Source organism: Orycteropus afer, unplaced genomic scaffold, assembly GCF_000298275.1.
Source record: "Orycteropus afer afer isolate SDZICR_OR568_19922 unplaced genomic scaffold, OryAfe1.0 scaffold00154, whole genome shotgun sequence".
Lineage (NCBI taxonomy): Eukaryota > Metazoa > Chordata > Mammalia > Tubulidentata > Orycteropodidae > Orycteropus > Orycteropus afer.
In genome coordinates, this window is record NW_006921741.1 from 7,264,830 (window position 1) to 7,291,269 (window position 26,440).

Consider the following 26,440-nt stretch of genomic DNA (forward strand, 5'->3'; position numbering starts at 1 on the left):
CGTTGTTGCATCTAGATGGCAGCTTCCTAGCTTTTAAGGTCCCAGTCGCTACTCGCCAAAGTAGTAGGTGGAACAATGTTTTGTATAATATGTTATGCCAATTGAGCTTGATCCTTGACCACTTTTTATAAAACACTGGTCCCTACACTCCTGCATTTCTCTTTCCTTGTGTTGTTAGGTGCCATCGAGTTGTCTATGACACATAGCGACCCTGTGCACAGCAAAACAAAACACTGCCCGGTCCTGTGCCAGCGTCATGATCCATGCTATACTTGAGCCCATCGCTACAGCCACTGTGTCAATCTGTTTCATTGAGGGCCTTCCCTTTGTTGATCCTCCACCTTACCAAGCATGACATCCGTCTCCCGGAAACAGTCCCTTCTGATAACATGACCAAAATAGGTGAGATGAAGTCTGGCCATTCTCACTTCCAAGGAGCATTCCAGCTGCACTTCCTCCAGGACAGATTTGTTAGGTCTTTTAACAGTCCATAGCACTTTTCAGCGTTCTTCGTCAGCTCCACAATGCAAAAGCGTCAATTCTTCTACGGTCTCCCTTACTCATTGTCCAGCTCTCACATGCATATGAGGCGATTGAAAATATCATGGTTTGCGTCAGGTGCACCTTAGTCTTCAAGGAGACATCTTTGCTTCTCAGCACTTGAAAGAGTCCTCTGCAGTCGTCGACTTGCCCAGTGCTATACGTCATCTGATGTCCTGAGTGCTGCTTCCGTTGGCATTGGTTGTAGAAACAAGCAATGTGAAGTCTTTAGCAACTTCAATCTTTTCTCCATTTATCATGATGCTGCTTATAGGTCTAGCTGTGAGGATTTTTGCGTTCTTAATATTGAAATGTATTCCATACTGCAGACTGTATTCTTCAGTCTTCATCAGTAAATGCTTCAAGTCATCCTCACTTTCAGCAAGCAAAGTTCTGTTGTCAGTGTATTGCAGATTGTTAATGATTTTTCTTCCAATCTTGATGCCACATTCTTCTTCATATACTACAGCTTCTTGAATTATTGCCCAGCATATAGACTGAATAAGTAATGGTGAAAGGAAACAACCCAAACACACTCCCTTCTTGATTTTAAACCATGCAGCGTCCCCTTTTTCTGTTCGAACGACAGCCTCCTGGTCTGTGTACAGGTTCCTCATGAGTAAATTAAGTGTTCTGGAATTCCCATTTTTCTCAGTGTTACCTACGATTCGTTATGATCCACACAATCAAATGCTTTTGCATAGTCAATAAAACTCAAGTAAACATCTTTCTAGTATTCTTTGCTTTGAGCCAAGATCTATCTGACATCAGCAATGATATCCCTTGTTTCACATCCTCTTCTGAATCAAGCTTGCACCTCTGGAAATTCTCTGTCAATATACTGCTGCAACCATTTTTGAATTATCTTCTGTAAGATTTTACTTGCATATGATATTAATGATATTATTTGATAATTTCTACATTCTGTGGGATCGCCTTTCTTTGGAATGGGTACAAATATGGATCTCTTCCAGTCCATTGGCTGGGTAGCTGTCTTCCAAATCTCTTGGCATAACCGAGTGAGTGCCTCCAGTGGGGCTTCCATTTGTTGAAACATCTCAATGGCTATTCCATCAATTCTTGGAGCCTTGTTCTTTGCCGGTTCCTTCAGTGCAGCTTCTACTTCCTCCCTCAATACCATTGGTTCTTGATCATATGCCACCTCCTGAAATGGATGAAGATGTACCAGTTTTTTTGGTACAGTGACTCTGTGTATTCCATCCATCTTCTTTTGATGTTTCCTGCATCATTCAATATTTTGCCTATAGAATCTTTCAGTATTGCAACTCAAGGCTTAAATATTTTCCTCAGTACTTTCAGCTTGAGAAATGCCGAGAATGTTCTTCCCTTTTGGTTTTCTAACTGCAGGTCTTTGCACATTTCATTATGGTAATTGGCTTTGTCTTCTCGAGCTGCTCTTTGAAATCTTCTGCTCAGCTCTTTTATCTTGTCATTTCTTCCATTTGCTTTAGCTACTCTCTGCTCAAGGGCAAGTTTCAGAGTCTCTTCTGACATTCGTTTTGGTCTTTTCTTCTTTTCTTGTCTTTTTAATGACCTCTTGCTTTCTTCATGGATGATATTTGTTATGCCATCCCACAATTCTTCTGGTTTTCAGTCATTGGTGTTCAGTGCATCGAATCTGTTCTTTAGATGGCCTCTAAATTCAGGAGGGATATATTAAAGGTCCTATTTTGGTTCTCATGGACTTGTTTGAATTGTCTTCAAGTTGAACTTGCATATGAGCAGTTGATGGTCTGTTCCGCAATCAGCACCTGGCCTTGTTTTGGCTGAAGATATTGAACTTTTCCATCACCTTTTACCACAAATGTAGTCAGTCTGATTTCTGTATATTCCATCTGGCAGAGTCCACCTGTATAGCCACTGTTTGTGTTGTTGAAAAAAAGTATTTGCAATGAGTAAGTCATTGGTCTTGCAAAATTCTGTTATGTGATCTCCAGCATTATTTCTGTAACCAAGGCCAAATTTTCCAACTACTAGTGATTCTTCTTTGTTTCCAACTTTTGCATTCCAGTCACCAGTGATAATTAACACATGTTGATTGAACACTTGGTCAGTTTCAGACTACAGAAGCTGATAAAAATCTCCAGTGTCCTCATCTTTGGCTTTGGTGGTTGGTGCATAAATTTGAAAAGTAGTTGTATTTACTGGTCTTCCTTGTAGGTGTATGGATATTATCCTATCACTGTCAGCATTGTACTTCAGGAAAGTTATTGAAACATCCTTTGTGAGGATGAATGCCACACCAGTTGTCATTCCAATTGTCTTTCCCGGCATAGTAGATCATATGGTTGTCTGGTTCAAAATGGCCAAAAGCAGTCCATTTCAGTTCACTAATGCCTAGGATATCAATCTTTATGCGTTCCATTTCATTTTTGACAACTTCCAGTTTTCCTAGATTCATACTTCGTACATTACATGTTCTGGTTATTAATGGATGTTTGTAGCTGTCACTCCTCAATTTGAGTTGTGCCACATCAGCAAATGGAGGTCTCGAACGTGGAGTCAGACCCGACTGATAGCGACCCCTCCTTGGGTTTCCGAGGCATTATCACTACGGACGTAGATTGCCCAACCTGCCTTCCAAGGAGTGGCTGGTGGGTTTGAACCTCCAGCCTTCTGGTTAGCAGTCAAGTGCCTTAGGCACTATACCACCAGGTCTCCTATATATTGTCATAGTATGTTATAATTAGTAGGATGTGTTTGAGAGGAGCTTATTTAATCCAATTTGTTGTGTGCTCTTATGCTTTCCCTAGAGAAAATTTTTATAGCTAATTTGCTTCCTACAAGGCATGAGCTTTTCTCTCTGATTAGAATTGGTTGACAACTGGAGTGTATGTTACATTTTTTACAGATGTGTTCATTGTGTTATAATAGTTAATAAGTTTTGATTTCTTTGCTTATTGATTATATTATTATATTGTTATTGTCCTGTTCTTAAGTTAGTTGCTTCCATAGGCAGTTTTAAGTTTAAAAATAAGCTGTTCCTTTTTTAACCCCTGTTGTTGTTGTTGTTATATGCCGTCGAGTTGGCCCCGACTCATAGCGACCCCTCCTTGGGTTTCCGAGGCAGTATCACTACGGAAGTAGGATTGCCCAACCTTCCTTCCTTCTGGTCAGCAGTCAAGTGCTTTAGCCACTATGCTACCAGAGCTCCTTTTTAACCCCTAGTTACCCTTTCACCCATCATATGTAACATGTGTGTTTGATATATGTACATATATGTGTTTATGTGTATAAATTATAATATACCTACTGCTTACTTATTGACATGGTTAGATTCCAAAGACCAAGTCGTTACATGGACGTTGGTGTTACATGAAAATGGAAGATAAGCACATCAAATCATAGTTGGACTGTGTCAATATATAACTGCCATACCATTGAGAATCATGGCCAAGCCAAGCTGACACATAACCTTAACCATCACAGCCCGTGTTAATCTTGCCTTGCAAATGGACATTCAAAACTGCCCGACATGCATCGTAAATGTGCAAAATAGTCAGATGGTATATTTTTTACTATTGTAGTAAATGTGAAGTGTTGGATAACAAGATAGTAGGTGAGGAGTAGATGTACATGTACCTACTGTAATACATATGTTGTTGTTGTTATGTGCCTTTGAGTCGAGCCCAACTCATAGTGACCCCTCCTTGTGTTTCCGAGGCAGTATCACTGTGGAAGTAGATTGCCCCATCTTCCTTCTGAGGAATGACTGTGGGTTTGAACCACCAGCCTTCTGGTTAGCAGTCAAATGCCTTAGACACTACGCTACCAGCGCTCTCATTGTAATATATATATATGTGTATATGTAATGTATATTATATATATGTGTGTGTGTATATATATATATATATATAATTATAACATGCTCAAGCAAAACAAAAACCAAACTAACTACCGTCAAGTCAGTTCTGACTCATAGCGACCCCTCCTTGGGTTTCCAAGGCAGTATCTCTATGGAAGTAGATTGCCCAGTTTTCCTTCCGAGGAGTGTCTGGTGAGTTTGAACTGCTGGCCTTCTGGTTATCGGTCACATGCCTTAAGCACTATAACCAGAGCTCAGATATAATTAACTTGAAAAATAAAAATGTGATTTGTATATAATTCACAAATCTTTTTTTTTTTGGTACATCCTTTTACAGCTTCAGACAAGATTTTATAGTGGATATGTTAGTTTTATAAGTCGTACAAATGATGTCAGTGTTCTTTTGCAAGTAATATATTTTCTCCTTGTTATAGGTCCTTTTGTTCTGCATCACAGCTGCCATGTACATGTTCTTTTTCAGGTATGTTCTGTTATGCCTATATATTTCAATAACAAAAGTAATGTTCCTCTGATTTTTCATCAACTAGGAAACCAAACTATTTGCCTCATAAGTGGCATGAATTGTGCTCACTAGGATGGTCAGAGATAAACCACTATTCCTTTGCAAGTAGAGAAAAGAGAAAGAGGGAAGGAAGAAGTGTTCTCCAGTGTATAACTACAGCAATGTGAGAATAAAAGTTTTCATGAGGGTGACATTCTACTTCATAGCTTTAATTTTTTTCTCATTTTATTTCACTCATTTGGATAGGATCTTTCTCATTTTTTTCCTGGATGTATGCAGAATTCAGTCACAGCAGAAAGTAAGGCCTTTGAAATTAAAATTTGTATTTAATTGACAGGGGCATTTGTGGATTTGTAATAAGATATATTTGATGAGTATGTATCTGTTTTTACCTAAATAAGACAATTCAACCATATCAGAATTTTTAAACCATTACTGGTTTCTTGTCTGAACATTCTAACAAATGTTTTAAGTTATTTTTGACCTTATCTAAACATTATATAGAAATGCAAAATGAAGATAGTTTAAAGGAACAGCCTGACTATTTAAAGGGGGAAAAAACTATAAACATTCAAGGTGTGGGGAACTTGATATGAAGAGGATTGGTAATGATTGTGTAATATTTTATGTCAGTCATTCGTGAATGAATGATCACTGCAGCTGTCTGGTAGTCTTTATGAAATTGGTCTATCAATCATTCTTACTTAATGTATCTTCATATACTCCATAATATTCTTATGGTCCCTTTCCTTTATTTAAATCAGTTAGGGTGGAATGAAGGAGTTAGGAGCAATGATTATTTCATTTCATCTGTTTCCAAATATTTTGTAGTTATATTCAGATACATTATTAGGACAATATTGCGGGGGAAAAAAAAAGTTCACATGGTTTAAATTCTGCCCGGTTTGAAGATAAAGCATACGAAATAGGGAAAATGGAATTATAAAATCGTTAGAGACACAGCTGTCACTGACACGCAGAGTAGGGAAGTTTAATACTCAGTAAATGTTCTTTTTGTTAAAATTGCCAACAGAACAGATAGTTACATGAAGCATTCCTTCCTTAAAGATAGTATGTCTGATTAACAGTTAACATTTCTTAGTCATCAGAAGATTTTGAGGTTGGAAATATAATTGTGTGTTGAATATACTGATAAGCCCAATTTGTAGTATGGTTCTAGGAAATTATATTTTTAAACTGCTGCCATCAACCTAGTATTTTTGGTGTAGAAAGAAAATCAGCTCTATAAATATGTATTTTGGTGCAGAGCTACAAAACCTTTTCCTGTTTCAGTCACAAAGTCTGGATAAAAAACAACAGCTTTAAAATACTTTCCAGAAGGCTCAACACAAGGTTTAAGTGCCAAGATAAACAGTTTCAGTTTTCTGAGTAAAGAAGTTGTTTTTCTCTCAAAAGAAGCACTATCACCAAATTCCTAGTGTTCTTGGCAGAAGTTGGTTTGAATAACTTAACAAAAGCTGTTTGGTAAATGGTAGAATAAAACCATTTATAAAGTGCTACCACCAAGCTGGTACCACCAAGCGGGAGCTCTGGTAGCGTAGTGCCTAAGGCACTTGACTGCTAACCAGAAGGCTGGTGGTTCAAACCCACCAGCTACTCCTCAGAAGGAAGATGGGCCAGCAATCTACTTCCGTAGTGATACTGCCTTGGAAACCCAAGGAGGAGTTGCTATGAATTGGCTCCGACTCGACGGCACATAACAACAACAACAGGATAAACTTCCTAAAAAAAACAACTACCAAACTAAACAATGTAATATGTCTGCTTGAACTCTAGCATGTGTTGGAAGGTGCAGACAGTCTTGTACATAGCACTTGGCAAGACAAATTGTGTTAGAATATTTTATTCTTACACTTCAACTTTATTACAAATATAATTGAGTGTATACTTACTCCATTCATTTATTTTATTTTTAGAATTGTGTAAAATTGAATAATTTAGTATCTTATGATATAGTGCTCATGGATCAATTTATGGTAACCTTTGAGAAGGAGATAAAGCAAAAATGTTCTGTTTCATATGAGTCACCTTGTGTTTTAATCCTAACCTGTATAGTGGGAAAAAAATGAGACCAACTTTTAACACAGAAAAAAAAATGTGTCATTGACTTTCCCCCTTTTTTGGTTTTTTAAGAAATAAATAATTTCATAAGGATTTTCTTTCAGAAACTTGCTGCATCTTTGTTTACATGACAATAAAAATATTTAAAATGATTTTCTAAATGTGAATATTTTGTTTGTTATTTTTACTGATGACAAGGTTGAAGAAGTGAATGACCCACATGTTACTAAATTTCTTGTGTATAAAAATTTGTTACCCTTGGTGGAGTCCAGCAAATCAAATATTCATAGGTAAAAGAAATAATAAATTATAATAGATTGTAAACAACAGTGATAAATCTTTGAAATAACTTTAATTCTTGACAATGTCAGTTTTAGTTTGTTAACCTTGGTCATTATTATTAGTAGGAGTTTTGGGTAAAAGAATACCAAGGTAAATATTTGAATGAATGATAATGAATTTTTTTAAAAAATTATTTGTTACAACTAAAACTTTTAGCTTTTCAGAAATTTAAATGAAAATCATAAATACGTTTTAGGATGTCCCATGTTGTGATAGAAATTGCCCAGTTTGTGATGTCCACATCTTAAACCTTTCTTTAGATTTTAGCTTTATCACTAACTGATTCATTGGCCTTGATCTTTTCTCATCCTAAGTTTTCATCCATAAAAGGAATCCTATGGCTATGGGACTTTAGAATAGATACTCCTACAAGAAAATACTTTTTAATGGTATTTATGTTTCTAAGCCAGTCCTTGAAAGTTATTTAACCTATAAATGAATCTATAAAATGTACTTAGAGTATAGTGCCAAAGTACTATAGAAACAAATTGTGTTTATGTTAATATTTCTTTGGAAAAATACATTGATGTTTAATAGGTTACAGCTAATACAAGAGTATTGGGCATTATCCAATTCTGATCTATTCCACAGACTCCCATAATTAGAACAAGAGTTTGGAGTATAGGGAATGGGAATTAAAGAACAACAGAATCGGTGCTCTTAGAGCATAGTTTAAATAGTACAAATTAGTGAACCAAGAGATTAGGATTATGGTTTAAAGTGAGCCTTGCCTCTCATTCCACTCCCCTTTTTCATTCTTCTTCATTTCTTCCGCACTCATTTTGATTAGGAATATATTGGGGCAGAACATTAAGTAGAACTTGAGGAAAAAGAGTCTTGGAAGTATAGGGTGGATGAGTGGCATGGGACTGGGTATGCACACAGGGCAAGGTTGGGAGAAGTGTGCTTGCCCTGAATTCTTGAAGGAGCAAAATTTTTGCCGTTTTCTATCCACAGTCAGCCTTACTCTCAACTAGTTGCTAGTAATCACATTGAAAATTGGACCAAAAATTCTAGAAAGGTTGAAATGGGCAAAGAATGGAACCAAACAGCAGGGTATCCTTTTTCCTCTGTGTTCCTTCTTTCATGTAATTGACTGTTTCACCTCCTGCCTGTAGGGAAGAGCACAATCGTGAAGTAGAGGGAAAAGAGGAGGCAATTAATTGCTAGAAGCACTAGGGTAAGAGGAGGTCTTGATTCTGTTTGGGTAGAATGACCATTTGTATTTAAAGGATATGCATTCATTTTTCGTGTGTCTTCAGTAAAGTTATAAAGCTGTATTTTCCAAGATGCTAGTGTTATCATCTGCTTGTTAATTTTAAAACTGGTTAAGACCTTTTAAACTTCTAATGAAATTGATTAATCCTTCAGGACTATATTACAAAAATTGACATCAAGACCTGTTGGCTCTATGCCAAGGTATAGGCTGCTTAGTATCTCCGTTGTAAGCTTCCTTTTTCTTGAAGGAAAGTCTTTTAATGGAGATCTTTTAAAATGAAGTCTGAAAGATAAACCTCTATAGATTAAATATTCACTTTTAACCCAAATACCACTTTATGATTAAATATTATTCAAGGACCCATTATTTTAGCCAGAATCAAAGATTTTAACTATTCACACTTACATATCTTTACACCCTAATCATAGATAAAACTTATGCTGTCCCTTTTAAAAATATGAGATAAAAATAATTTGGAATACCGTACATGTTACAAATTATAAATATAGAAGTGGAAACTGTTTGGCTTTGAAAAAAAACGATGATGTGTTTGCAGACACTGTTAAGAAACAGCGTCGGTTTTATTTAGTTGAGTTATGATACGGTATGAAGCAATAGGATGGCTAAAGAGATTTTTAAAGTTTAGATTTATGATTCTTATAAAAAGATTGATTGTGATTGGTAAAGATTTCTCTATGATGAAAAATAATGTCTTGTGAATTAGAAAAGCATGTAGCTATAGTTTTATAGGGCATGTTAGAAGGCAAATGGCCTCAAAATAAAATATTAATGTAAGTTTTTGTAAAAAAAAAAAGTTTTTTTAAGTAAAAATTATCTTTGCTTCATTGTGTGTATATTCCTTCCCCAGCCCCTCAAATGATACCATACCATTTAGGTGGTTTGAAAAAATGCCTTTTCTTGGTATAACTGCATTAGGAGTCTTAAGAACTTTCCATGGTTAGTAATAAGCCCTTATGAAGTAGCAAGCAGGCAGTGCACCACAGATAGCCTGAACCACAAAACCTCCTGTTTAATCTAAACCAATCCAACACAAACACTTGTAGTTGCATAAATGCGTGTGTGCATACACACTCAAAATTTTTATAGGCTGTATAAATGAGTTCTGATACCAATCTTCACTTTCAGTTCTTCACTGCAAAACTGGTACTGGCTCTTAACAGTGTGAAGTGTGACTAAAGTAGTGATTCCAGTCCAGGATGGAGTATTCTTTCAAGTTGTGAGGCTCTTCTGTCTGCTAGAATGTCTGCTTCTTGCTTAAGGAACATTATTACTAATCACAGAAAGTTTTTAGACGGTGCTGATATAGATGCTTAAATTTGAAGCATTAAGGCTTACGCTTTGCTTTGCCAGTTATCAAGAATGCTGTAATTCATTACTTCCTTGTCAAGCTTAAGTACTCTTTGTTTCTCTTACTTTTCACTGCTTGAGTTCTCTCAGAGGTATCAAGGGACACTAATGTAAGCAGAGATGGTTAAGAGCTTGACCTCAGCAACCAGACTCTATTGGTCTAGTTCCTTACTCCATCTAACTTGTACTGTTGAGTAAGTTAGCTTCTCTGTGCCTCAGGTTTCTCACTTTAAAATGGGGATAATAATAGCCTCATGGGGGGTTATTGTGACTCTTAGATGGCACATAGTAAACTATAAATTCTAGCAGTTTCTGTTATTTAAATCTGAGGTAGAAAGATTGTTAATTGTTTATGTGAAATACCCATAATAGGCAAATCCATAAAGATGGAAAATATGTGGGTGGTTGCATAGGGCTGGGGGAGGGAGGGATGGGGAGCAACTGCTAATGGGTAAGGGGTTTTTTTTGTGTGTTTTTTTAAAAGAGATAATGAAAGTATTCTAAAATTGATTGTGGTGATGGCTTCACAAATCTGTAAATATACTAAAAACTGTTGAATTATACATTTTAAATAGTGAATTATATCATATGTGAATTATATTAAAAAAAAATGAACTGGAAACATTTCTTTGTTGCACAGGGCTGTGATGATCTGTGTTAACACCACTAATCATTCCCCTGGTTGTGTCATCTCAGGGAGTTACTGTTTGTGTGGGCCCTTAGGCCCACATTGAAAGAGAACAAGAAATTTATCTTTTTCTCAGGTATATTTGAAAGAGGAGTATTCTCTTAATAGAAAGAATGGAGTATGTGCAAGAGGACTGCAAGGTTTTCAGCTCTGTTTTCAGAATTGTCAGAATTGCAGTTTAGTTCTGAGGTACCACACTTCAGAATTAGAAGGGAAATAATAGAGGAAGTTTTCAGAGAAAATGACAAGTGTCTATGAACTTACATTATTTTAATATTGTCCTAATAAGGCTGAAATTTGGTTTGATATATATGAGTTAGGATGTTTATATTTTAGTAATGAAGTTAGAACAGTGCAACATAAAGTTTTATAGGAATGCCAGCAAAGACTTCATTTCAGAAACGTACACATATGGTATGGAGATATTAATATATTAATTGGAGGAAACAAGATTGATATGTGTCTTAGTTATCTAGTGCTACTATAACATAAATACCACAGGTGGATGGTTTTAACAAACAGAAACTTATTTTCTTACAGTTTAGGAGGCTAGAAGTCCAAATTCAGGGTACCATCTCTACAGAAAAGTTTTCTCTCTCTGTTGGCTCCGGAGGGAAGATCTTGATCTCTTCTGAGCTTCTCTGCTCCTGGTCAGTTTTCATGTGGTTTGTCGTCTCTGTTTCCTCATTTCTGCTAGCTTGCTTGTCCTGATCTGCTCTTTTTATTATATTTTGTAAGATACTGTCTCAAAACACTCCCCACGCTAACCCTGCCTCATTAACATAACAAAGACAACTCATTCTCATATGAGATTCTTACCACAGACTCAGAGATTAGGACATACAGCACATATTTTTGAGGGACACAATTCAGTCTTTAACAATATGAAACATTTAAGATTTTAGTGAATATATTTTTAAATATGTCTAGTGTATTCCAGTGATCAGAATTAAAAGTAACAGATTTCCAGTTATGGACAGGGATCATGAGAATGTACTTTAAATATTCATAAAACTCCTTGCTAATATATTCTGATTTAGTTTGGATAGAATTTAATTTTATACAATCTTTGTAAATACAAATGGTCAGTTCATAACATGATTATATTTTGTGCATATATTATTGTAATCTAGAGGTGTCAGACCATGACTTAACTTCAAGAGGAGGCATGAGGATCAGGATCAGCACAAAGCTGATTTCTATGAGGTGGAAGTCAGACATGCATCCATATCCCAACGTTTTCACCATTTCTGACGCCAGCTGTTCCCCCATGCGGGGACTCTTTTATTTCTCTGCTGGGTGCAAGAATTCGTTTCAGTGCCACACAGAACTGACAAACTGTACTCACAATTATGTGGTTTACTAGGGAAGTAGCAGGCTACAACTCAGGATCAGGATCAACTTGAAAATAAAAGGATATAACTCAGGAGACAGGAGATAGTTCTTCAATAAGGACAGCTTCTAATCAAGACTGCTTTGAGTTTCTTTTCTTGACCATGCTTGAAAATGGGCTTTCTCTTGGCTGTACCCTCTGCTGTGCCTTCTCTTGGATGTGCAAAGCAGGCATGCAGCCCTTCTTTTGGCTGTGCCATCCACTAGGCCCTTTTCAGGGCCTCTGCCTGCTTGAGCAAGTGTTACAGCTCTTTAGCTTTACCAACAAGTAACCTGGAGACACCCTGCTTGGAGGTCTCATGCCTGAAGGGACTCGGCTCTCTCTTGCTTAGTGAGTTGGCAGGCCCACTGCAGCCCCCCTGGTTCCCACCCACTCATACTGCTGCCAACATTTCTCTGCCACTGGGCTGTACTGTAGTGCTGCCATCTCTCACTGTCTCATTAGAGCTGTCTTGCTCTCTCCTGTGTCTGAGAGGTTCTTAGCTCAGGGACCCTAGGTTCAAAGGACACTCCACTCCACGTTCTTCTTGACGGCAGTCACACCTCTCTCATCCTCTTTGGGATTGGTCTGTATGAACCTTGCAAGATGGCAAAACTGACCAGTCCCCTAGGTGTGCCACAGCCAGTTAATTTGCATAGCAGTCAACCAGTTCCCACAAGGTCACTCAAGGCTATTGGGTGGTTTTATACACCCTATTTGCATACACAACTAACCATTCCCTGCAAGATGTATAAAATAGACCAATCACAGGTCAGGCTGCAGCCCAACCAATTATTTTTGACAGAATTATAAACCCAAGTCCAGAAATGTTATATGTATAAGAGAAACCCATTGCACTGCAATTATTTTCATGTAAGATTATATATTGATATTGATTATATTCTGGAGAGCAATTATTTTTTGGAGGGGAGGTGTTTCAGACACACTGTTTCAGCCTTGCCATGTTAAATACTGAGATAAATAGAAGGGCATAGAAGGAAATGATATTGTTATTCATATACCATATACATCATGTCATATTTTTTTCTTCTCCATTATCTATTATAGACATTTCTCAGAGATAGCACAGATAACAAAAATTGGAAATGATGGAATTTAATTCTATCCATTTTCTTAAGAACTTCAAATAAAATACCTATGTAGATTCAGTGACAGGGCTTACCAGGAGAGGAAGTATACCACCTATAGCCAAGCTAAGCTGAAATTCACAAGAAGACAGAATATTTTTTCCAGCATTATCAGTTTTCAGCCTAGATCCTCTTTCAGATGTGTGATTGAGTCACTGAACCAGGAAGGTGTTTACCTGCAAGGTGAGCTGGTTAAAGTGGGAAAAGCTTTTAAGTTCTAAAATTTCAGCCAGTCTTTCCTAACAGAAGGAAAAAGTGGGTTTCCTCCTTTTCTTTTTTTTTTAATATATTCCCTTGTCAGTCACAAAACCTCTTTGTACTGGTAGAGCCTTGATGGTGACTGAGATGCTGGCTGTTTGTCATGTTCCTGTCATCCTAAAATGCAAAATGAAAGCAGAACACAGCTTTGTGTTCTCAGTTGTAAGAGAGTAAAGTTGCTAGTGGCAGTCTAGGACTTGTGAATCCCAGCTGCCCCGGAGTGCTTTCTGAAGTGATTAGATCACTGGAAGTGGAGGGCATAATTCTTATGTTTTTGAGCTTCTTAGGCACCGTTCAGAACAAGGCTGATATTACAGTTCAGATGATGGAAAGCAATTGAGCTTTTCAAATGTAATTTTTTAAATTTATCACAAAAGCATTAAGCTGTACTACTGGAAGCACAATTGCTATCTAATTTCTGTTTCTTATTTGAATATTAAAAATACTTTTTGAATTGAATCATTCTGATTTCTAATATTTTGGATAAACTTAACCTTGCAGGATGTCATTTTAATGTAGTGTATTAGACTGAGTTCCCCAGAGAAACAAACAGTAAAGCTTATATATAGAGAAAGAGAAATTTATCTTAGGAAAATGGCTTATACACTTATAGAAGCTGGCAAGTCCTATGTTCTTGGATCAGACATCAAGCTGGAGGCTTTCCTGACTCATGCAGCTGCAGGGGCTGAGGAACTGAAGGTAGGCAGGCAGTATACTGGCTGTTGACTCCAACGAATGACGAATCCAAGATCTCCAGGCCGAATGGTGGATTGTTCGCTCATGGACAGTTGTAGGCAGCACACAGGATCCTGGCCCGCAGAAGAGTGTCTCTTTTCCCAAGATGTCCATAAATATATTGGAAGCAAGCCACACCCCTAGGGAAACTCCCTTTCAGTGGATTGCCTGCTCAGAACATATACATCTGATCCCATCATGGGAACAACCCACACCAGAATTGCTTAAACCACACAGAATTGTGGTCCAGCCAAGTTGACACACAGCTCCAACAGATAGTTTGCAAAAATCTTATGAAATCACCTCTCCTTTTAAACCATCAACAACTTCTAGTGGTATGAAACATCTTGGGAGATTTATTAGTAAGCCTACCTTATTAGAATTACTTGGGTCCTAAGAATTTTAAAATCATGAAAGTTTTGATCACTTTACTGAATTTGTTGTCTGATTCTTTTGAATTTTAGCATATATCCCTTATAATTTTTTTATTGCATTTTAATGACTAGGATGAACTGGAAATGAATGTAAATTAGAGTGATGTGGCTTTCACTTTCTTAAAAGAATATAGACTTAATAAAATAACACGCAAATTTTTAATTACTCTTTTGAAAAGCGAAAATAAACCAGTATCGATAAGTCTGAAAAGAAAGGTTTTGCGCTTATCAATTTTGAAGCACTTCTCTTTAGTGATTCCTAAGTACTCATTTTTTGCTTGTGTTCAAGAGATATAAAATGAACTTATGCAAATTTAAAGGGAGTCTTCTTCAACTTTCATGTGCAAATTACTTGGGTACTTATTAAAAGGCAGATTTTGAGTCAGTAGTCCTGGGGTGGGATCTGCAATTCCAGCTGGCTCACAGGTGATGCCAGTCCAGAGAAATTAATCTGAGTAGCAAAGCTGTAAGTCACTTTGAGAAATAAGTTACATATTTTTCTTTAAATCTGTAATTTAAAAAATTCAGAATTTAATTCCACCACCTCTCTTGGTAACCTATTTCAGTAGTTCACAACATGTAGAGTCAAGACATTTTCCCTCCCACATTTTAAATTTCTGTAATGAGAGGGAAGGGAGCTCTGGTAGCATAGTGGCTAAGGCACTTGACTGCTCACCAGAAGGCTGGCGGTTCAAACCCACCAGCCACTCCTTGGAAGGAAGGTTGGGCAATCCTACTTCTGTAGTGATACTGCCTCGGAAACCCAAGGAGGGGTCGCTATGAGTCGGGGCCGACTCGATGGCAAACAACAACAACAACGAGAGGGAAAGGGCTTACCCTAAGCACTTTTCTGTGCAGCAGAGAACAGCTATTCATATCACTTCTTTAGAACCTCAAAGATTGTTAGGAATACTGTACCTTTCTTTTACATTTTTCTCAGCATCAACTTTCTTTAACATTTCAATATATATTTTGCTGTAATTTGTGACCCTACTTTAACTACAGATTATCTATGCAGTGTAGAGTAGTATTCATGAATCTGTTATTCAGTAGATGAATTGATGAAATAGAGATTTTTCTGATATAAAATTTATCATTAATCAATCTATGAAACAAAACTAGTAGGATCAGGTTTTCTCTTCCCTTTTTTAAATTTCTAAATGTACCATTTTAAAAAATTGAAATATGTGAAACTTAATATGAGTAAAAAGTGAAAGTTCTCATCCCTTTCTGTCTTTCTCTTCCTGCTTCTCTTTTCAATATAAACATGTAAATAATTTGGGATATATGCTACAAGAACTTTTTCCTATACATACCATGTACCTATACCTAATACATATTTGTGAATAGGATCATGTGTATTTTTCTGCAGTATTTTCCTATTTAAAAATATATCTTAGAGTTCTGTCCATGTGCCAGTTCATATTAGATCTATATTGGTCTTTAAAAAAAAAAACAAAACCCACTGCCATCAAGTTGATTCTGACTCATAGTGACCTCCATTAGTTTTCCAAGGCTATAAATCTTTACGGAAGTAGATTGCCTCATCTTTCTCCCATGGAGCAACTGGTGAGTTTGCACCTCCAACCTTCTGGTTAACACCCAAAAAGGTCTTCAGAAAACAAACTGTAAATATGTAATTCTTTAAATCTTATTAATAAACATTTATACATATATTAATAAAAATTATAATTTGCAGTTTTTCACTATTACAAACTGTACGACTGAACATCCGCTTAAAAACATCTCTGTGTGCATGTCCCAGTGTTTCTGTAGGTTAGGTAGATGCCTAGAAATGGGTTCTTGTGGTCAAATTTTCTAGACATTTAATTTTAATAGATATTGTGGGAGACTCTCCTAAAAAAGCAATGCTAGTCTGTTTTCTTTCCCAGAGTGCTTATTGGTTCCCACAACCTAGTTCATAAAAAAAAACCCAAATTGGTCATTTTTACCTTTGTTAATCAAAAGGTTAATATCTTATTTTTATTTATTTTCTTCATAATAGTGTAACATCTTTTCATAAGTTTATTAGCAATTTTGATTTTATGCCCTCTATTCATTTTTTACATTGGTGTTGACTTATAGTAGCTCCTATATGCTATTAATATTTATTTTTTCCTGTTATATTAATCATCTGTTGTGTAAACAGTATTCACAAATTTTGGTGGCACACAGCAGCAAGCAAGTTGAGTAGGCTAGCTCTGTTCACACTGCAGGTCTGTGGGGTGGCTCTGCTCATTCTGAGGCTTAGGCTGAGGGAGCAACAACTATGTAGGGAAACCTGTCCTCATGACAGTGCATGGCATTTGTTTTCACTAATACCATCTCCAAAATATTGCAATATGTATACCTTAAATACTTCCTTTAGCACACATAAATATCTGCTCACTTATCAAGAGATTTTCTTTGAGTCTTGAATTTCCTAGCTGGAGTTCTGAGTTGTTTTTGTTATAGAAACTATATTTACAGGATGTTGTCTTTCCAAAGCATTCAACTCAGTTTCCATGGAAACAACCTTTTTCCCTTTTTGGTTTATGTAATATGTAAGTCAGTTATGTAATTACATTAAAAAGTATTACTGGCACAAATACTTTTGGAACAAAAACAGCTGACTTTTGGCAAGCATGTTACTCAACTAATACTAACAGAAGGGTGTGTGGTCATCTTTGGGAGTGGTGTTTTTATCTTTGTGCATCAATGTGCCATCAATGTGAACATTATAATGTTTTTCAGAGAGAAAAGAGTGAAGCTAAGATACATTTGTCTTAGTAAATGTAATGTCTAAAATGGAAATTGGATAGGAGAACTTTTACTGTAAAGAGAACATTAAAAAAAATTACTAACTTCTGACTTTACTTTACTCATCAGATTGTATCATTACTCTCTTCTCTATTCGTTTAGGTTTTCTTGCCTCAAAACTTTTAGTATTTGGCTCCTAAACCCTCTCCCCTTGTTATTTATCCTCAGTAGAGCCAAACTTCAAATTCATGTTTTGAATGAATCAGGTGATATATTTCAAATATGTCTTGATATTTATGTATGTTAGCCTAAAAATAATTGAAGTTCAAAATTCATGGATTATGTGCCGATTTAGTGACGTTTTAAGTTCATTTTATATGTTATAAAATTCCCTAAACAAAAGTGTTATCATTTAAAATGAATAATATCAATTATTAATGTTTCAGGAGAATCACAGATTTTTAGAGTGGGAGGTAAAGTAAAGATTATGTCATATAGCATTGCCACTTTTCAGGTGAGGAAGCCAAGTCTCCTGATAACCCCCTCCCAATTTTCTGTTTCCTTTATTTCTGCTCGAATCTTTATTATTTCTTTTCTTCTGGTGATTGTAGGCTTTTTTTTTTTTTTTTTTGCTGCTCTTTTTCAAATTGTTGGAGGTGTTGGGTTAAGGTGTTGATTTTGGCTCTTTCTTCTTTTTTGATGTGTACATTTATTGGTATAAATTGGCTTTTGATCACTGCTTCTGCTGTGTCCCAAAGATTTTGTTATGTTGTGTTTTCATTCTCGTTTGATTCAAGGAATTTTTTAATTTCATTTTTTAAATTTTTCCTATTACCCAGTCATTTTGAAGGGGGGTATTATTTCGTTTCCATGTGTTTGCTCTTTTTCTGTTGATCTTCCTATTGTTGATTTCTAATTTTATAGCATTGTGATCTCAGAAGATGCTTTGTAGTATTTCAGTGTTTTTAGATTTAGTAAGGCTTGCTTTGTGGCCTGGGGAGCTCTGGTGGCATAGTGCCTAAGGCATTTGACTGCCAACCAGAAGGCTGGTGGTTCAAACCCATCAGCCATTCCTCGGAACGAAGGTTGGACAATCTACTTCCGTAGTAATACCACCTCGGAAACCCAAGGAGGGGTCGTTATGAGTTGGATCCAACTCAACTTCAGTGGGTTTTTTGTGGCCTAACATACAGTCTATCCTAGAGAATGTTCCATGTGCACTGGAAAAGAATGTATATTGTGCTGTTGTTGGGTGAAGTGCTCTGTAGATGTCTATGAGGTCAAGTTGGTGGATTATATTGTTTAGTTCTTCTGCATCTTTGTTGAGTTTCTTTCCAGTTGTTCTGTCTTTGATTGAAAGTGGTTTATTAAAGGCTCCTGCTATGACTGTGGAGTCATCTATTTGTCTTTTCAATTCTGTTAAAGTCTGATTCATATATTTTGGGGCTCTTTCATTGAGTACATAGATATTTATTATGGTTATGTCCTCTTGTTCAATCAAGCCTTTAATCGTTATATAATGTCCCTTCTTGTCTCATGGTGGTTTTTAAAGTCAGTTTGTCCAGAAGTTAATGTTACCATTCCTGCTCTTTCATGGTTGCCATTTGATTGATACATCTTTTTCCAGCTTTTGATTTTCAGTCTATTTTGTCTTCGTCTCTAAGGTGTACAGCATTTTGATGGATTATGTTTTCTTATCTGGTCTGCAGCTCTCCATCTCTTGAGTGGTACATGTAATCCATTATCATTCGGTATAATTATGGACAAGTGTGAATTGGTTGCTGTCATTTTGTTATGTGTTTTTTTTTTTTGTGTGTGTGTTACTGATTTCTTTGTTCCATATAATTTTCTGGGCTGAGCTCATTTTGTTTATGAATCATGTAATCACTTTGTTCATTGCTCTAGTTTTAGTATTTGCTAAGTATTTGTGCTTGCCCTTTCTTTTATTTTGAGATGAAAGTTTATTATTTTTCTTTGAGGTTGCCCTGTGATTTATTATTTTCTTCCCAAGTTTAGAACAGTCTGTTCTACCTTGCAATTGTCTTGACTTCCTCACCATTTATAAGTTCTGTAACTACATTATTTTATCCCTCTTTTGTAGTTGTCCTCATTTGCCAGTTGATGTCTTTGGTTCTCTGTTTACTATCTTATAAGCTTATTTATTGGATACTTCCGTAACTGGGTTGGTTTCTGGGTTATGTCATCATGTGTGTTAATGGTCGGTTATTGTTTGCTGTTGTTGGTTGTCTGTCCAAAGGACTCCCTTTAGCATCTCTTGTAAGGTTGGTCTGGTTTTAACAAATTCCCTTAATTTCTGCTTATCTGGAAATGTCCTAATTTTATCATCATATTTGAAGGACAGTTTTGCTGGATATATAATTCTGGGTTGGAAATATTTTTTCTTTCAGAGTTTTATATATACCATCCCATTGCCTTGTTGCCTGCATGGTTTCTGCTGAGAAATCTGAGCTTATTCTTATTGGTTGCCCTTTGTAGGTAACTTCATTTTTTCCATGCTGCTTTCAGGATTCTTTCTTTGTCTTTGGTTTTGGTGAGTTTAATGATGATTTTCTTGGTGATTTTTCTTTTGGGGTCTATCCTGTTTGGGGTTCGTTAGACTTCTTGAATGGATATATTCTCATCTTTCATCATATCAGGGAAATTCTCTTCCAAAAAATCTTCTACAGTTTTCTCTGTGATTTTAAATTTGTCTCTTGCTGTTCTGGATTTCCAATTACATGTAGGTTATTCCTCTAGATGGTATCCCACATGAACCTTAGTCTTTATTTTGTTTTGATACTTTTTTCTGATTGATTCCTTTCCAAAGAAATATTGAGATACTTGTCTTCAGTCTCACTAATTCTGTCCTCCGTTGATTCAGTTCTACTCCTTTGCCCATTCAATGTGTTATCTATTTCTGAAAATTTAACATTAATCTCCTGGATTTCTATTTGTAGATTTTGTATCATTTCTGATTTTTCATTCTTTTTGTCATTTTGTTCTTGTATTATCTTCTGAAATGTTCTAGGTTTTTTTTCTATGTTTTCCTTAATTTTATCAGTGTTTTCCTTGATCTGTTTCTCAGTTCATTGAAGGTACCTAAATCTAATTCTTTTGGATTCCTTATCAGGGAGTTCCAATGCTGCTTCTTCCTCTGGGATATGTTCTGGGTCTGTATTCTGGTCCCTTTGTCTACTGCTTTATCTTCCTTCTTTGTGTGGATTGTGATGGTCTCTTGTCTCCAGGACATTGTGACGGTTTTGTGTTTATACTTAATTGGTGATTTTATGTTGGAATGATTCACTCAAGATTTTAGTTTTCTTTGGATGTATCTGAGTAAGCAGGGTACTATACTCCTCTATTTGCTAGTTGGCAGCATGCAGTGTAGTGAATTACCTGGTATGGCTTTTCTAGCCATTGTCTTTGTAACTCCCACTGTGTTACTGGGTAGGTCCATGCAAATATGTGTCATCTTGGCTGGGCATCTGGTAGTGGTTATTTCCTATAATGAGATTGGCAGTTAACTTTGTGATAGAATTTGCCGTAACTGAGTAGCTGCTTTTAAACTCCTGATTGTTAAAGTCATGCATCCGGGGTATTTCTGTTGGAGCAGCATGAAGTAATCTTCTGGGAAAGTTCTCTCTCAGTTGTACAGAACTCTGATGTTGTGATTGATTAGTTTTGCCCCTCCACCAGACTTAAAATGAGCCCTCCTAGAGGGAGAGGGGAATTCTTACTGCCAGCTGAGAGAGACACTTGGCTGAGAGAGATGCCTTGCTGAGAGAGATGCCCAGCTCAGAGACGGTGGCAGTGGAACCAAGAGGCATGGGACAGAGCGGCAGGCTTACCTGGCCCATAGAGTCAGAGGCCATGCCAAGAGGCCAAGGGACAGAGAGGTGTGTCCATGGACACAGCAGAGGGGAGACTGCCCTTATCCAGGAACTGTATCCTTAGCACATTCCTCAACATGAATTGTAGCCTGTTGCTTCTCTAATAATCTCCATAATCTGTGAGTTCTGTGTGGCCACTGCACAGCAAAGAGGTGGTGGGTGCCACGGGAGGGATGGTTGGTGTCAAGGCTGGTGAGAGGGCTGGACAGGGTAGCATGTCTGGCCTCATAGGAATAGGCCTTGGGCTGCTGATGGTGATTCTGTCTTCCTCTTGTGTAGTTAGAAGAGGTCAAAAGATGCCACCTCCATGCCCCTTTACCACAACACTTTTGCACTCTCTACCTGTCTCCTTTCTAGTCATCAGCCTCCAGTATGTCCTTGCAGTCCTTGGCAAATGGAGCCTATTCTTAGGTCCCTCAGATCTGAATGAGAATGCTGTCGCTTTAAATATCCAAACTTGCCACTACTTATTAACATTCAAAATGGCTGTGCCCTCCAGACAGCCAAAAGTCCACAGCTCAGTTTGTCTCCTTCTTTGCTGTTTCCCTTTTTAGTCATCAGCTACTAGTATAGTAGTCCATGCAGCCCTTGGTGAGCAGGGCCTATTTTTTAGGTTAATTTTCAGGTCCTTACACCACTTGGAAATATTCAAACTGTCTGTGTTTTCAGGATAGCTGACAGTCTGCAGCTCTGTTTGTCTTCTTATTCACTGTTTTCATGCAGGTTCTTTTACTAGTTGGTGTTTACTCCACTTCTGTATCCTTCCTGTCAAAGCTCAGGGCTCCAGGATTATCTTCTGTATTGGTGTCAGTTGGTTTCCTTTTTCCTTGTTGAAGAGGGTCTGTCGAGTCTCCTAAGAATTTTTATGATTTGTCTAATATGATAAGAGCAGTTAGTGGCAGAATTAGGAGTAGAATTTTGAAAAATTTAACTGTTTGCTTTAAAATGCCATAAGTTATTTAAAAACATTGAATATTATTTGAAAATTATATGAGAAATATGGTAAAAGGTTCAGTATAATTTTTGTTCTCTTAAATACTACAGCATGATTATTATTGTTAGGTGCTGTCAAATCTGTTTGGATTCATAAGACCCTATGTACAACAGAATAGAACAATTACTGCTATGGTTAAGACCATTGTTGTAGACATCGTATCAATCCATCTTGTTGAGGATCTTCCTATTTTTCCCTGACCCTGTACTTTACCAAGCATGATGCCCTTCTCTAGGGACTGGTCCCTCCTGATAACATATTTAGTATTCTTTTCTAACACCATAATTTAAAGGCATCATTTCTTCTTTGGTCTTCTTTATTCACTGGCCAGCTTTTTCACATGCATCTTAGGCAATTGAAAATACCATGGCTTGGATCAGGCTCACCTTAGTCCTCAAAGTGACCTCTTTGCATTTATAACTTTAAAGAGGTCTTTTTCAAATTTGCCCACTGCAATACATTGAATGATTTCTTGACTGCTGCTTCCATGTATAATTTTTGTACTCTTAAATACTACAACATGATAGAAAGCCTTTTTGTGGACTTTTGAGTTTCTGTCCCACACTCAATCTCTGTCTCTCCCCTTCTCTTTTTCTCCCCTCACCTCCCATTTTTTTTCCCCTTATCATTTTGATGTTTTATTTATTTATTTTTACCATAATATATAATGTCAAGGAAATAACTAGTAATGCACTATAGCACCTCATGTTAAGTATACATGTCATTTTAAGTGTGTGACAGATATGTGTGACTGGCATTTTAGAATAGAGTTAAATTTGTTACTGTTTCCTTATGCATTATTTATAATTTCTTTTTAAGAGAAAGAAACTATACTTTCTCTTAAGATTACAACTGTAATCATTTGTGATCTTTTATCATGAATTAAATTCTTCTTTCTTTATGAAATGTAAACAGATATGTATGAAGATTGATTTGAACAGCAGTCCAAACATTTTAAGAATTTCAGCTGTTTTAATCTGTACAATGTAGTTCCCGCGTTAAGCTCACTGGATATAATCAATTATCATTTAATTCAGCATTTTGAATCTGAAATAGGGTAATTTCAACTAGGAAGTCAGAAACACCTGGCTTTAAACTTTATTATGTTTTCACTACCTTTGACAGCATTATTTTGATTTTTGTATTAAAGTTCATTTGGTTGAAAAAATATTTGGCTAGATTTCCTAAATGATTTATAAATAGAGATTTTTCTGTTTTGTTAAGCTATGAATTACTTGAAGTTTTGCAAGATGGACCTGACATATTGTTGTAGAATATAGGTTTTATATTTTCATTTTTCATACCAAATTCACCACTGTAATAGTAAGCTACAATTGGACTTTCAAACTTTGACATAAAGCAGATACTGGAATGTTACTAACAGCTGTCATCATAAAAGAGATTGACTATAAAGTCAGTGTATATGTAAACATTATCTTCGTATAGAGTCCCCTTTTCTTGCCTACTGAATTTCACTTCTACTCTGCTTAATCTCAGTTCAGCAGTTAAAATGGTTTCTTCTTGTTCCATAAGTGAATGAAATAAATATTGTTAATTTGATCACATCTACATTCTATAAAGTTCTGTTTTGTTTAAACTTATTTTTTTAAAAAAACAGTAATTGTTTTGTATTTAACGGTTTTTACAGATTAATAATGTCCAAATCTGCCTGCCTAGTCTTGACTTTTATTTGTAACCCTACAAATCTAAATCTGTTCCGTAGTCTCGACTGTTGAACTTTTTAAATTCAGTATGTCTCTTCTTTAAACACCGTCTTTTCATTTTCTTTCAGCTGTCAGTTATAAAAGGTCAAGTGGTATATCCCCTTATCTGTAAGGTGGGACTAGTTAAATAGGCCACATTTTTTGGCACAACATACTTTCCTTCAGTGTCCAATCTTATGTGTAATGTAAAATGTTTTAAAAAAATGCTAATATACCCAAAGAACCTGACTGTAGTCTCACATATTTGTAATAGTTATCTACAAGAAATGTACAGAAAATCAGATTTCTGGGTGTGCAACTTAAGTGGAAGAAGTTTTCAATTCTTGTGGGAAGAGCTTATGGCACATCAGAGAAATTAATATAATGAAACCAAAGGACAAATATTTATCTAAACTTCATCAACTTTGATGGAACCTATATGTCAGTAGGGATTTTGAATGTAAATAGCATATATAAACACATTATGACTTAAAATCCATTATATTAGCCTGTGTCTCCCAGACATTTAGAGCCAGTTTGTCTTTTTTTTTTTTTTCAGCTGTAAAATCCTGTAGAAGATGAAGCTTAGATGAAATGTGAAATGATAATAGCTAGCTAATATATAAGATACCCTGGTGGTGCAATGGTTAAGCACTCAGCTACTAACTAAAAAATTGAAACCACCCAGCATCTGTGCAGGAGAAAAGACCTGACAATCCACTCCCATAAAGATAATAGCCAATACAAAACCAAAATCAAACCAAACTCACTGCCGTAGTGCTGGATCCGACTGATAGGGACCCCTCCTTGGGTTTCCGAGGCAGTATCACTGCAGAAGTAGATCTCCCAGTCTTCCTTCTGAGGAGTGGCTGTGGGTTTGAACCACCAGCTTTCTGGTTAGCAGTCAAGTGCCTTAGGCACAATAATTGGTCTCCATTCACCTAGAGTAACAGAGGAAGCAGGAGAGTCAGAAATAGGAGGTGGAAATGGAATGTGTGGCTAATTACCTTCATGAACCACTGCCTCCTTTGCCCTAAGACCAGAAAACTAGGTGGTACCCAGCTACCATTACTGAAAATTTTGATAAAAAATTCTATAGAAGAGTACTGATCAAAAGGAAAAAGATTCTCATGGACTCCAGACTTCCTGGAGCCATGGAGGCTGGATGAGCCCCTGAAATTGTTGCCCTGAGTTAATCTTTAAACCTTTACCAAAAATATCCTCTGAAGTCTTCTTAAGACCAAACATAATTTATAGCTTAACTAGTAAAAAAATGTCTGCCTTGAGCAGTATGCTTTTTTAAGAACTATCGGTATAGGATCAAAGTGACAACAACTTAAAAGATTAGATGGGAGCCTTCGGGGGCCAGGCAGTGAGTTCGTGTTAATTGAGGAGGAACAACTCAGAGAAGGAGGGTAAGAATAGTTGTACAACTAGGAGAATGTAATCAGTGTCACTGAATTAGGTATGTAGAAGCTGTTGAATCGATGTGCTTTCCTGAGTACATTTTCAACAACAAAGGTTACAGCCAAGAAAACTCTGTGGGCACTTCTACTCTGTGATATAGAGTTGCTATGAGTTGGAATTGACTTCACAGCAGAGAAAAACAGTAACAGCTAATATTTATTGAGTACTTACTGTCTACCAGGCACTGTGCTAAGTGCTTTATAATCAATACTTGGTTGGTCATTACCTTACCCTAAGATAGTAGGTGCTAATATTGTCTCAACTTTATAGGTAAGGAAACTGAGACTTTGAAAGGTTACATCACTTCCAGTGTGTTTTGGTTACCTAGCGCTGGTCTAACAGACATAGCACAAATGGGATGGCTTTAACAAACAGGAGTTTATCCTCTTAAAGTTTGGAGGCTTTAAGTCTGAGTTCAAAGTACCAGCCTCTAGGGGCTGGATGAAAGTGCCTCAACCTTGGGCTCCAACTCTGCCTCCTGTTCCCGGCCCATTGAAGCTGGAAGCTTTTCTCCAGTCAGACAGCTGCTGGCTGCTGAGGCTGACAAACCCAAGGTTGACAAGTGAAAAGGCACAGTCCCGATATCACCAAACAACATGGCAGGCCACTAATTCTAGTCCAGAAGAAATCATAAGATTGGCAGGGCATGGCAGGCTGTTCAACGACTTGGCTGCATGCAGGGTTCAAGTGTACCAAAAAGCTAGAAACCAATCCCAAAGCTTCTCCTTATATATAGGAAGCAGACCACATCCCTAAAGCAGGGATACTCAACTGCTTGTGGTAGATCCCTCTATGGAGCTGATTGCCGGTCTCATCATGGATAATAACTACCACCAGCTGCCCAGCCACTCAACCAGGCCCATCCAAGTTGATACATAACCTTAACTACCACACAGTGTAACATACAGAACCTGGATTTGAATCTGGGTCTCTCTAACCTCAGAGCTGGTTCTCTTCATTAGTTCTTGTATAATCCAACCGACTACAACAGTAATCCTTTAATCCTTTTTTACATTGTATTTTTGTTGTTGTTGTTGTTGTTAAGTGCTGTCGAGTAATTTCCAACTCACAGCGACCCCATGCACAGCAGAACGAAACACTGCCCGATCCCG

General features: G+C 36.8%; 1 protein-coding gene across 1 annotated transcript in view; it reads left to right on the forward strand.

Moving 5' to 3' along the window:
• The window catches only part of TMEM135 (transmembrane protein 135), a 321,242-nt gene that overhangs the window by 219,783 nt on the left and 75,019 nt on the right, over window positions 1-26,440 (forward strand). The window contains exon 6 of the mRNA XM_007946278.2: window positions 4,801-4,847. Coding sequence (XP_007944469.1) covers window positions 4,801-4,847 — 47 coding nt within the window. The remainder of the gene's footprint in view (window positions 1-4,800; window positions 4,848-26,440) is intronic.